General features: G+C 30.1%; 4 protein-coding genes across 4 annotated transcripts; 2 read left to right on the top strand and 2 right to left on the bottom strand.

Moving 5' to 3' along the window:
• Positions 1–226: 226 nt before the first annotated feature.
• On the bottom strand, positions 227–1,019 carry LOC106769178 (kunitz trypsin inhibitor 2-like). The gene has a single exon (XM_014654690.2). It carries the CDS (start codon positions 998–1,000, stop codon positions 359–361), a length of 642 nt encoding a protein of 213 aa, XP_014510176.1. The 5' UTR covers positions 1,001–1,019; the 3' UTR covers positions 227–358.
• Positions 1,020–6,329: 5,310 nt separating this feature from the next.
• On the top strand, positions 6,330–7,169 carry LOC106766988 (kunitz trypsin inhibitor 2-like). Its single transcript, XM_014651797.2, has one exon. It carries the CDS (start codon positions 6,402–6,404, stop codon positions 6,993–6,995), a length of 594 nt encoding a protein of 197 aa, XP_014507283.1. The 5' UTR covers positions 6,330–6,401; the 3' UTR covers positions 6,996–7,169.
• A 126-nt stretch (positions 7,170–7,295) lies between these two features.
• LOC106768967 (putative GEM-like protein 8) lies at positions 7,296–8,742 on the bottom strand. Its single transcript, XM_014654389.2, has 4 exons — positions 8,486–8,742; positions 8,316–8,375; positions 7,942–8,216; positions 7,296–7,652 (listed from the first exon to the last, which is right to left on the bottom strand). The coding sequence occupies exons 1-4, from the start codon at positions 8,592–8,594 to the stop codon at positions 7,461–7,463; spliced, it is 636 nt and encodes a 211-aa protein (XP_014509875.1). The 5' UTR covers positions 8,595–8,742; the 3' UTR covers positions 7,296–7,460.
• A 775-nt stretch (positions 8,743–9,517) lies between these two features.
• On the top strand, positions 9,518–11,101 carry LOC106767094 (DNA-directed RNA polymerases II, IV and V subunit 12). Its single transcript, XM_014651922.2, has 3 exons — positions 9,518–9,675; positions 9,801–9,893; positions 10,712–11,101. Exons 1-3 carry the CDS (start codon positions 9,534–9,536, stop codon positions 10,732–10,734), a joined length of 258 nt encoding a protein of 85 aa, XP_014507408.2. The 5' UTR covers positions 9,518–9,533; the 3' UTR covers positions 10,735–11,101.
• The last annotated feature ends 604 nt before the right edge of the window (positions 11,102–11,705 follow it).

The following is an 11,705-nucleotide window of genomic DNA, read 5'->3' as shown; positions in this document are numbered from 1 at the left end:
TAACAAGTCTAACTTAGTCTAATAAAGGTAGGAATGTGGTCAAAAGCAAAGAATAAGGTCAAACTCGAAATTTGACTCTTAAGTACCTAAAAAGTGAACTTTTAAGATCAAAAATGGTCAATTAACCTAATGTAGATTGAGAGAAATTAGGAATCAAACTAAAAGAAAGAGAGAAATTAAAGGAGAAAAAATAAGTGAAAGAACAAAATGTGTAGTTTTTCTGTGCATTTGCTTGGAGATGGAGATACATATCTTTTATTGTGTGTTCTTCATTTATTTTTCAGAAAGGAATCTAATTCATGGATCATTATGATCAACACAAGTATTCACTGTGAGTTTTAAATGGAAAGAGGTTTGATCAGGCTTCTTTGAACTTAACTTTGAAGGGATCATCACTGAGTGCCAGATGCATTCTCCTATGCCCATCCACAAACACTCCAACATCCTCGCACGAATGGTGGCAAGAGGGGCACACAGGGGGACAATAAACCAGCTTATAAGCATCCTCGTACTTGTGAATCTGGAACCAATTCTGAATTGTGTGCTGATTTGGGCTTCCGACAACACCACCAGTTGTCACATATGTCTGACCAGTAGAGGCATCAAAGTGACCAAGCCTCCATACAGTGGAATGGTGTGGACATCTTTCATCAGCATCTGAGAAAAATATGTTCAAATCAGTGGAGACACGAATGACACCCTTTTTAGTGTTGAAAGGTAAGAACCTCAGTGGTAGGCCTTCATCGGCTTTCTCAACTACAACATCAAGAGGGCATGATTCATCATCGATGCCGCCAAGTGCAAGGCCTCCACCAGTGAAACAGCTAACAAAGCCACATATGGTGAAGGGCACAGCAGGGATGATATGGTAATTTGCATCAGCTCTCAGTTTCTTCCCTGATGTATCAATCACATGCTCATGAAAAGATTCACCAGCTCCTAGTAGCGGTTGCGAGGTCAAGGCAAAGACGAGGAGAAATGCTACGTGCTTGATCTTCATCGTTTTCAATGATTAATGTAGTTTGTGTTTCGGAAATGAATGGAAGAAATGGAAAGTGAGAAGCATCAATTTATAATTTTTCTGACCATGAAAACTGTTGGCTTAATATTAATTATTGTGATTGTGTTTCCATTTAAAAACTCAGATTTCAATGGATAGATTCACATACGTCCATAGTTTTAATTTTTTTTTTCATATATATATATATATATATAATGACTCATATTTAATGAAGTTCTTAAGATGCTAAACTTCTTATCAGCCATTATATTAGCAGTCAATATATATGGAGCAAACGGTATCAAACAGATTTGTGACGTGGCTAGAGTTATTATCCATATGTATAAGGCAAGCTTTTAATTAATATTTATATCAATAGTATTATTAAATAATTGTTTCAAATAGATTATTAATAACAAATTAATTGAGACAAAAAGAATTGAATTGAAAATCCTCTATCTTTACTGTAGATACTGGAAAGTGGAGCCAGTGATAGTTGGCATCCGCAAAGGGAAGTATACTTTGACAGCGTACTATTATATTAGTCAATTAATCTTATAAATCAAATTTCGTAAAAAAAAAAAAAAAAACTATGGATCAAAACGATTACTTTTTTCCCTCTGATTATGAAAAGTGTTATTGGTTATAATATCAATTTAAATATAGAATAGTTTTGCACATTGAGTGTAGAAGATCTCAAAACGTTAAATGTCAACTTATAATTAATAGACATTAAATCAAGTGGTTTAATCACACTTAGGGTTGAGACAGGTAATGCGGAACTTTGACTTTCAAATTCATATATATATACATACATATATATATATATATATATATATATATATATATATATATATATATATAATTGTAACATTCTTATTTAGATAATCTCTAATAGATATAGATAGGTTTAATTAGTTATTTGGTTTTTTATTTAAATGTAAGTTGTTCTTTCAAGGGTTTTTTAAGTTTTAGTTTGATTTTAATTTTTAAAAAAATTATGTAATTAGGTCATTTATGTTAATATAGTAGAAATTGTTTAAGGATAGTATCAAGGGTCAATTTATAGTTTTTTATTTTTTTTAAATATTCACTCTCGTGAAAAATGTATTTGAGAGAGTTTCAATTTAATTTTTATATTTGTTTTTTTAAATCAATTTAATCCAAAAAATTTTAAGGATGATAAAACTAGTTAATCTAACATGTTTAAAGCTAACTCAATATTGACTCACAAAAAATGGATCAAGTCATGTTAACTGGCCAATTAAAAATGGATTGAACTTTAAACTCAACCCGTTAAGTTGCTAAGCTATCGGGTTGACAGGTTGACCTATGTTTTTTTTTTTTTTGTTATTGGAAATTTAATATCACATGGAAACTAGTTGAAATTTTTTATTTTTTACATGAAAATGGACTTAAAACAAAATAATGTCAGGCTATCAGGCTAATAACGAGTTGAAAAAGGTTGAAATAGGTTGAAAAGGTCTGTCGTTCGAATTGTTTCAAATCCTGGCCGCCAAGTTATATGGCACTTTAGTTGAGCTCTATTAGGAAGTCAGATTGTGTTAATATGAAGTGTCTTAGGGATTCCAATTGTTTTGTAATGAAGTGGGTTACTGGGCTGGCCCAACTTGACCTGTGGGCTAGTCTACAAGGCTATATGGCTAGTCTACAACGCTATCTCAACCCACTTTTTTGGTCGGACTGACCCATTGGAATTGGGCCTTTTTGCCATTCCAAAATTTTTGTTAAAATAGAACAATGTTGTTCTTCTTTAAATTGAAATAAAATTTATAATTTAAAGAACATGAAGATCATAAACATAAAGAATAACTTTATTTTAATTTTATATAATGTTAAATTCTCTAACCGAGCCCCTCTATGTTTGTTGGACAAATGGATCTTGTTAGGCGAAAGTTTAAGTTTGTAACTTTCATTTTTTTTTTATGTATTTTGGACTTTAGTTTAGGGTTTCTATATTTTTTTAAACTTCTATATCTATATATAGAAATATCAAAACCTGATATAAATGTTCTTGAGTCATATTAATAAAGTATTCTTTTAATTTTTTATTAGAACTCTGGTTTTTATGACATATAAATATATTTTTTTTTAATTGACTTATTAATATGTTAAATTGTAAATTTTTTGATAACTCAAATTCATAAAAGATGGTATGATTTATGAATCTACATTTTATTTTAATGAGGAGAAGATGAATAATATACCAGAAAAGTCTCGAAATTTTGAATTGAGAATACATCACAAAACCCTCTTAATTTTGAATTGAGTTTGAACTTTATTTCAAACCCATTTACCAAAAGAAAGAAAGGATGGATGATGCAATTGGAAAAATAATTTTGATTACATTGATTTTTAATAAAGTCGTCTTGATTATATATAATAAGAAATTTTTAATTGTATTAGTTTTTTAATTAGGTTTAAATTTTATTTAAACTGAATTTATTGACCCAAAAAGTGAATAGGTGGTGCTACAAAGACAAAAAAAAAAAATCAAGTACTTTTACAATTTTATTAGATGATTTTAATGATTTTATTGTGTCATCACTATCATGTATGCAATTGAAAATACTGTATAAAATTGTACAATTTATAAATTAAATATCAATTAATAGCTTAAGTACATCCAAGTAAAAAGTCCATGAAAACTCTCAGTTGACTTTTGTCATGTATATCCCTTCTCATTCGACCATTAAAGTAAAAGTTCATCATCTAACAAGAGAGTTAACAATCTTGACTACACTTGAAAGTAAAGATCAAAGAAAATCATCTGAACTCGTGTAAGAACATTTCCATTTTTAAAGATTAAAAAGTTAGAATTGTTTTAGGTATATTAAAATGCATTGCATTCACTAGATTAGCACATTATCATTTATCATAAACAAATAAATAAATAAATAAATATATATATAGGTAAAATAAAAAAGAAAGATAATTTTGTTTAAGTTGTCAGCAACGAAACTATTTTTGATAAATCTGATATTGATGAACTCAGGTCGTCATCATCTGCTTAAACCATTACAAGTTTATCCATTTTTGTCTCCAACAATTTCTTCTAAAATGAGTTCAAGATTGTAATTACCAAAATGAAAAAGTTAAAAAGATGAAATGTTATTCTTAAAGTCATTTTATCTCTCTTTTTCAATTTATGAAAAATTAAAATAATACGTTATCGTTAGATCTCATTTATCTATGTATAAAAGCCTTGCTTATCGTAATCATTTAAATAAAATCAAAATACAAAAGACTTATAATATTCTTCATTTTTTTAAAATAAAAAGAAAATCATTATATATATCCACACATTAAGGTCTTTATTCTAATTCTAAATTCCAAAGTTACTCAAAAGAAACATATTTTATGTTATCTATAATGGTCCTTCTGCTTAAATATTGATTTATATTTTTGGGGTAGTCCGTCCCATTATTTTACAATCAAAATAATAGAAAATGTTTTAGTGGAGGTTACATCAATAATTTCTTTCAATTTAATATGTAGTGCATATAGAAAGTGCCGTAAACAAACCAAAATAGTATTACATTTCTTGTTTTTATATTCTTAAAAAATTTCTACATCAAAATACTTCACACACTCTTGTAAAATATGAAGGAAAGACAATCTCGTGTACATGAAAATGTGAACTTTATTTCAAAAAAAAAGGTTATTTGATATTAATAACTACCATTTAACAACTCTTTATAGAGATAAAATAATTTTAACAAAATATAAACTTTTATATTCTAAAATATAATGTAATAAAAGATAGATCAAATGGGACAAAATAAAATAGCATCAAAGTATTGTCCTTCTTAATTTAGTTAAGACAGATACTTCAAATCTCGAATTATTTTCCATGTTTCATAAACTAAAATGTTTTAAAAAATAAATATTTGAATAAGAAAGAGTTTTGAATATTTCAATTCTCTTAAACAAAGTGTAATAGTTATTCTTTTATGAATTTCTTTAATTTTGTGACATTATTTTAAATGTTGTTATTTTGTTTTATTTAAAATAAATAAATTAACATAATATTTTTGGTAATAACATTGTTATAGTTATATATATAACTCACTGTTTGTTATTAGTTCATATATATATATATATATATATATGTATATATGTATGTATATATGTATGTATAGAAATACTTGAGGGATCATTTGTTATTGTATTTATTATTTATAAGACGTCATTTAGTAATTCATGTTAATAAAATAAATTATGAATTTATTTAAAAAATAAAAGATCAGATTAAGTAAGTTGAAAATAGTGAAAGAAAATTTAAAAAATCATGAGAAAAAGCTATTAAACTTATGAAAAAATCGAAAAGAAGAGGAAGTCAACGAAAATTATATGTCGGCCATAAATGTAAACGCACTCAGTGGGTGGCTTCTTTCTAAATTCCATCAATAGCTGCAAAAGCTTTTTCCATGTGTTTCTGTTCTTTTCCATCACAAAAAAACCAGAAAATACATCAATTACCAATGCTTGATACAAATAACAAGTCAGATTGGATTGAATTTCAAAAGCAAAAATAAAAAAATAATAATAAATTATCTTATAAAAATAATTTATCAGATCACTTTTAAACGTGAGTTTACGTTTATATTATAATAGTATTTAAAGAGTATAATAAATAGTAATATAATAAATATAATGAATAACATATTAAATTATCAAGTTTTAATTAATCACCGACTCATCTTCTCAAATAGATCACTTTCAAAACTAGTTTGGTTTTGGACTCTCGTTACAGTTCTTCACGATAAACATGCGCAAAAAAATTCGCACGTTCCAAAACATAAGGTTGTCGAGAAAGACACACAATTACACGTTGATGCCTTAATTGAACCGTCTCCTCACTTCGATCAGAGGCAATTTCATTAATATTATGAGTACTATTATTTTTACACATTTTATATTTCTTATTTTATTTTTTAATTAGACTAAAATATTTGACAATTTACTTTTAAGAATATTTTAATTATTAAAAAAATAGAAAGATTGAAAAAAAAAACATAAAGTATGTGTAAAAGTTTAGGTGTTACACTTTTAAGAATGTAATAATAACTCTGTACCATGGCCTACACCCCACTACTCTAAGTAATCATTATTATTTTTATGCAAATTGAATAATAAGTAACGAGACATTACACATTACAATTATTTCATACACATTATAAAAATAAAACGATTAAAAAAACATGAAATAAATATGAAAAATTTGTGTATGTTAAAATATCATTTATCCTAAATCATAGATCCAAAGACACAAAACTCATGATGTCCCCTTTAAGCCCCCTATAAATAGTGGCTAATCTTTCCCAATCCATCAAGTACACACAGAAACACCAAATCTATTCTTACATCATTCAGAAACATGAAGGTCTCACTCTTAGCATTTTCCATTCTCTTGGTTGGTGTTGCTGTGGCAGCACCTGAACCGGTGGTTGACACCTCCGGCCAGAAACTGAGAACAGGTGTCAAGTACTACATTCTCCCAGTCTTGAGGGGCAAAGGCGGTGGCCTAACTGTTTCAACCAGTGGCAACACCACATGCCCACTCTTTGTGGTGCAAGAGAAGCTTGAACTCTTGAATGGCACCCCAGTTACTTTCACACCATACAATGCCAAAAATGGTGTTGTTCTAACTTCAACTGATCTCAACATCAAGTCCTATGGGCCAACCACCTCCTGTGACAAGCCCCCTGTGTGGAAGCTCCTCAAGGTGTTAACTGGGGTGTGGTTTTTGAGCACCGGTGGTGTTGAAGGCAATCCAGGGATTGACACTGTTGTCAATTGGTTCAAGATTGAGAAGGCTGACAAAGACTATGTCATTTCTTTCTGTCCCTCAGTGTGTAAATGCCAGACTTTGTGTAGGGAACTTGGCTTATATGTTGGTGATGATGGAAACAAGCATTTGTCTCTCAGTGATAAGGTTCCATCCTTCAAGGTTAACTTCAAGAGGGCTTAATGTTCCGACCAGAATGAATAAAACCAGTCAAATCAGACTAGATGGTTCTTCCGGGATGGACATTTACATGAATATAATAAATGGCATATGCTGCTATGGTTGAAGTGTAAGCACTCCTTTGATTCACATTTTGGTGATCAATAATGCATAACATAACCCCTTTATCATCTTATTTATCTTTTGTGCCAAGTTTAGAATAATTTCGTTAACTTGAGAAACAAACACACATATGGTACAAAATTGTCATAAAGTTAGACCTTTATGCTTTGAGACCTACCTTAAACCTATATAAAGATTAATACTTCCTTCAACCCTTTTTTATACCTTAAACCTATACAAATTGGTCATCAGCAGCTGTTAATCATCCCCAACAGAAAAATAAAACTAAGTATTTCACATTATAAAGCTTAACTACCCAACACAAAAATAAAACTATGTTCTTCACAAAATATAGAAGGCTAACATTCACTCCTTTAGGTTATGATTGGACATGGAAATGGCTTTGTTAAGATTCTTAAGAGCTTTCTCGTACCGCAAGAACCCCACAAACCAAAATTCAGAATCATCCTCTGTCACTATCTCTATGTACTTCTGTTCTACATTATTCACATTCTGGCTTCCATTGACCTCTTTTATTCTACCTATTGGAATCAAAACCTGCATATATAGTAAAAAGCACGATGACATCAGAATTCAGAAGAATGCAATAGGTGAAAAACATATACACGAGATTCAAATTGCAATTGCAGTTGCAGTTGCAAATTCGTTACTCCTTGATGTCATACGAAATTTTGGATAAATAAAGTCATGCAGACACAATTGCAACTACAGATATCCTAAAAAGCCTTAATGCTGTGACATAAATTGCATTACTGTCCTTTTTTAAACTTTGCATAGAAGTAACTAATTTGAGTTTAAAGTTAGGTTCTTTCGTATAAAAGACTACCTTGTATGGTGCCTTGGCTAACTCTCCTGTCACAGAACTGAAGGTTATTGGCCTTTCACTGCAAAATGCAACCTTTTCAGTTGAGATAAAGAGAACTCCTGCAATAGGACCAGCTGTGGTATATACATAACACTGAGAGGCCTTTAACAATTGTTCTTTTTCTTGCATCCCAAAAACATTCTTGAAGATGTTCCCTCTTCCTCCTTCTTGTATAATCCTTGCCCCCAAACTCAACTTCCCCTTCAGAATCTCAGACAGATTAGGACCCATTTTCACTGCAGTCATGCATGCATACAACACACAGTGAGTTAATTTAATGCTGAATATAATTGATCACTTTTTTCTGATGTGTTAGATTCTCAACTTTGAATTACCATGGTCATGAATCCTAAATGTAAAACTGCTGTTTTTTCCTGTGTCCTTAATGTCATTCTCTGCAGAAGATACAAAAAAACTCCCTTTATAGTCTGTTACTGGTTTAGTCTTGTGTATTGGTGTGATGAGAACAAAGTATAAAACCAAGGAAGAAAGTGCTGGTTCTTACCTTTGTCGTTGAAAGAACAGCTAGCAACAGAAATCTGATTTTGTGGTAAATTGTCATCAAGATGTGGAAAAGTAATGGATCTCCCCGGAGAGGTAGCAAAAGACTTCATAATCGTGATTTCAGAAATTTGATTTTCGAAACAGAATTCTTCAAAATATGCTGACAGATTGTATTATTAGCTACAATTCTTGTTATCAGCTGTTCAAGGGAAGCTTTGTATTACAAGTTTCGTAGCAATTATTATAATCAAAATACAATTTGGTATAAGGACAAATTCTTGTCATGATTTTCACAGAATATGCATTGTTTCTGGATATTAACTAGGTTGAAATTTAAGCCGAATATGCAAGTGGATTCGAATATTTTCCAAGTCAAAGAAAGCTGGTATACACTGGTTTTGAATTTGATTTTCTATTTAATGGTTAGTTGACCAAAGGGTGGCCATCATTGACTATTCTAGAATGAACTACTATTTCTTGATTTGATTTGGAAATATAGAAATATAGAAGAAGAGAAAGCTCAATTTTCTCTCTTGCAAATTAATCAATATATATTTTTATGTATAATTTAATAATAATTTTACGCAACATTAATTTTTTATTTCGTATTATTTTATTTCTCTAAAAGTTAAAAATAAGTATTATGATATATTTATTTATATTTCTTCGCTTACTTTTAAACTTGAAAGTTAAGAACCTACGTAATAAAGTTTTTTTTTTAGTTTTTAATGTTATAAACTATAAAATTACATTTATTTAATAATATTCCCTACATTATTTTTAGATTGTATAACTTTTAAAAATTTCAATCCATATTAGAAGAAAATAGAAGTGTTTCCGATTTTGGCAGTTTCATCATTTCACCTCCATAGTTTACTTCATGCAACCACATTATTTATTTATTTTATTTTTCTAATTATACAATCCAAAAATTAATAATTAATTTTTAAGTTAATCAATAATATAATTGAAAATTTTAAAAGTCATTTTTTTCCTAGAAACCCAACAAATTTGGGCCCAAGAACATGAAGCCCAATCTTTCCCTCTAAATGCTTAGACTCAGCTTGTTCAATTTTCTTCTGTGCGTGTGCATCAGTTCAGCGAAACCTAAACCTAGAACGTTCTTCTTTCACAGTTTGCCGGAATCACCAATGGATCCTCAGCCTGAACCAGTCAGCTACATCTGCGGAGGTTTCTTCCCTAATCTTATCTTGCTTTGTCGTAATTGGGTTTCTATTTTTTCCTTTTCTGCAAATATAAATGTGTGTTTAGGGTTTTGAGGATGAATTGTGATTATAAGTGTGCGTATTCTTCAGATTGTGGCATGGAGAATACGCTGAAGCCCGGCGACGTGATACAGTGCCGTGAGTGCGGTTACCGTATCCTTTACAAGAAGCGCACTCGTCGCAGTAAGCTTTGTTTTCATTAACTCGCTATTCTACATACACTCTGTTTCGTTCGTGGCTGCAAAGTTATCTTTTTGTTTTCTTCACTTATGTATATTGATTAAAAAAATAGAAGTAATCAGTAATTATAGTTTGCCTTTGGAAATGATCTCTCTTTCAGTTATGTGTTTTTTATAATGTGTTAGTGAAATTGTTAGAGATTGGTGTTGATTTAAAACAAAGTATCACTGTTTTTAGTTTTTCGCATCAGTCCTTGTAATAGTGTACAGACTAAGGCCTTGCTTGTTTAGTAGTTTTGAAAACTTTTTTTTGATGCTGCAGAGCATGTTTAGAGGTGTTGAGAGTTATTCTTTTTATAACTTTGTTCTTTGAGCACTTGAGTAGAGCATTTGAAAGGGGAAAAGACTTTGAGAAAACATCTATTAGGGGATTTTTTATACTTTTTGGATTTTTCTAAAACACTTGTTCTGCAAACAATTTCAAAACTTAATTGATTATTTTATGAGAATTTGATTGTAGTATAGTGTTGTGTGGACTATTTTTTAAAGCTGATTTTATTCTAACTCAAAGAATTGAAAGTACTCAGTAGCATATTCCAACTCCAAGTGAACATTTTTTTTTCCTCACCTTTTGCTCAGTTCTAGTGTTAATGAGTATGAAGCATCATGTGAATAATTCGTTAATGGATAAACACAAGTTTGGGCAAGTCCATTGAAGAACTACTTGGACTTGGCATAAAAATATCAACTAATATAAACTTTGCACATTTTAGCTGCATGATTTTTACGTACTGTACTTAAGATTTAGTGTTTTTTATGCAGTTGTTCAATACGAGGCCCGCTGAAGAAAACTGCTGTGGCATTCGCAAGTGATTTCCATGATGAAAATGTGCTGCATATGTACCATGTGCTTTATTTGGTCTTGTGATATTGAAGAGCTACTTATAATACAACGATGATCTGAGTAATTTTACAGTTTGCATTTGGATGATGTTTTAGAAAACGAGAAAAGAAAACTTTTTAATGTGAATATATTGTACTATTTTTACTCTTTGATTTTGCAATTTTACTGTCACTGGTATGGTTTAGTAAAAGTTTCCATTGTAGAGTTTGGTGCTCAAAAGAGATCAACTGTGTGTTTGGTTTGGCTAGTCGACTCATGCCCTTGTTTATAGTTTTGTTTTAATACCCATCGCGTCATAGTTTGCTTAAGATGCTATTTTTATTCTATTTTATGCTTTTTGGGGATGTTTTTGAAAATATGTCCAAAGCAGATCAGTTTTAAACTTGTTAATGACATTATTTGTTCGACGTTCTTGATTATATCAACAAAGTATTTGTAAGTACACTATTATATCATATGGCTGAGTCTCTGAGCGATTCTGAGGAACAGAAGAATTGGAATTTGCTCCGGGAGATTGTTTTTTCAATCATTCATTTATAAGTTAATGCCTTCTGTGCAGATTTTGCATGATGGCTATTTACATATTAGGTGGATTGTTTTTTTTTTGGATTGCAAGTGCTTTTGAAAAGCTGGGCCGTACTAATTTGTGAGGAAATATGCTTGCTTAAGCATGCCTCCTTGCACTTTGAAAGATTCCATGTATTCAAATTTCAAGGGTATAATAAAAATGTAACTATGCAGTTTTGCATGACTTTTTCTAACCAAAATTGACACATCATGTGCTAACACTTTCTTTAATAAAATTTGATTCTTGTTAAAAAATAATTATAATTTAATGGTTCCTAAAACAAAGCTAATGATAGAATAAATGGTTAGTTTAATCCTTATATTAGTCAATAAATGGTTAATTTG

This window comes from Vigna radiata, chromosome 1 (assembly GCF_000741045.1).
Source record: "Vigna radiata var. radiata cultivar VC1973A chromosome 1, Vradiata_ver6, whole genome shotgun sequence".
NCBI classification, from domain to species: domain Eukaryota; kingdom Viridiplantae; phylum Streptophyta; class Magnoliopsida; order Fabales; family Fabaceae; genus Vigna; species Vigna radiata.
Note: the sequence above shows the minus strand (reverse complement) of the source record. Positions and strands in the feature narration are given on the sequence as shown.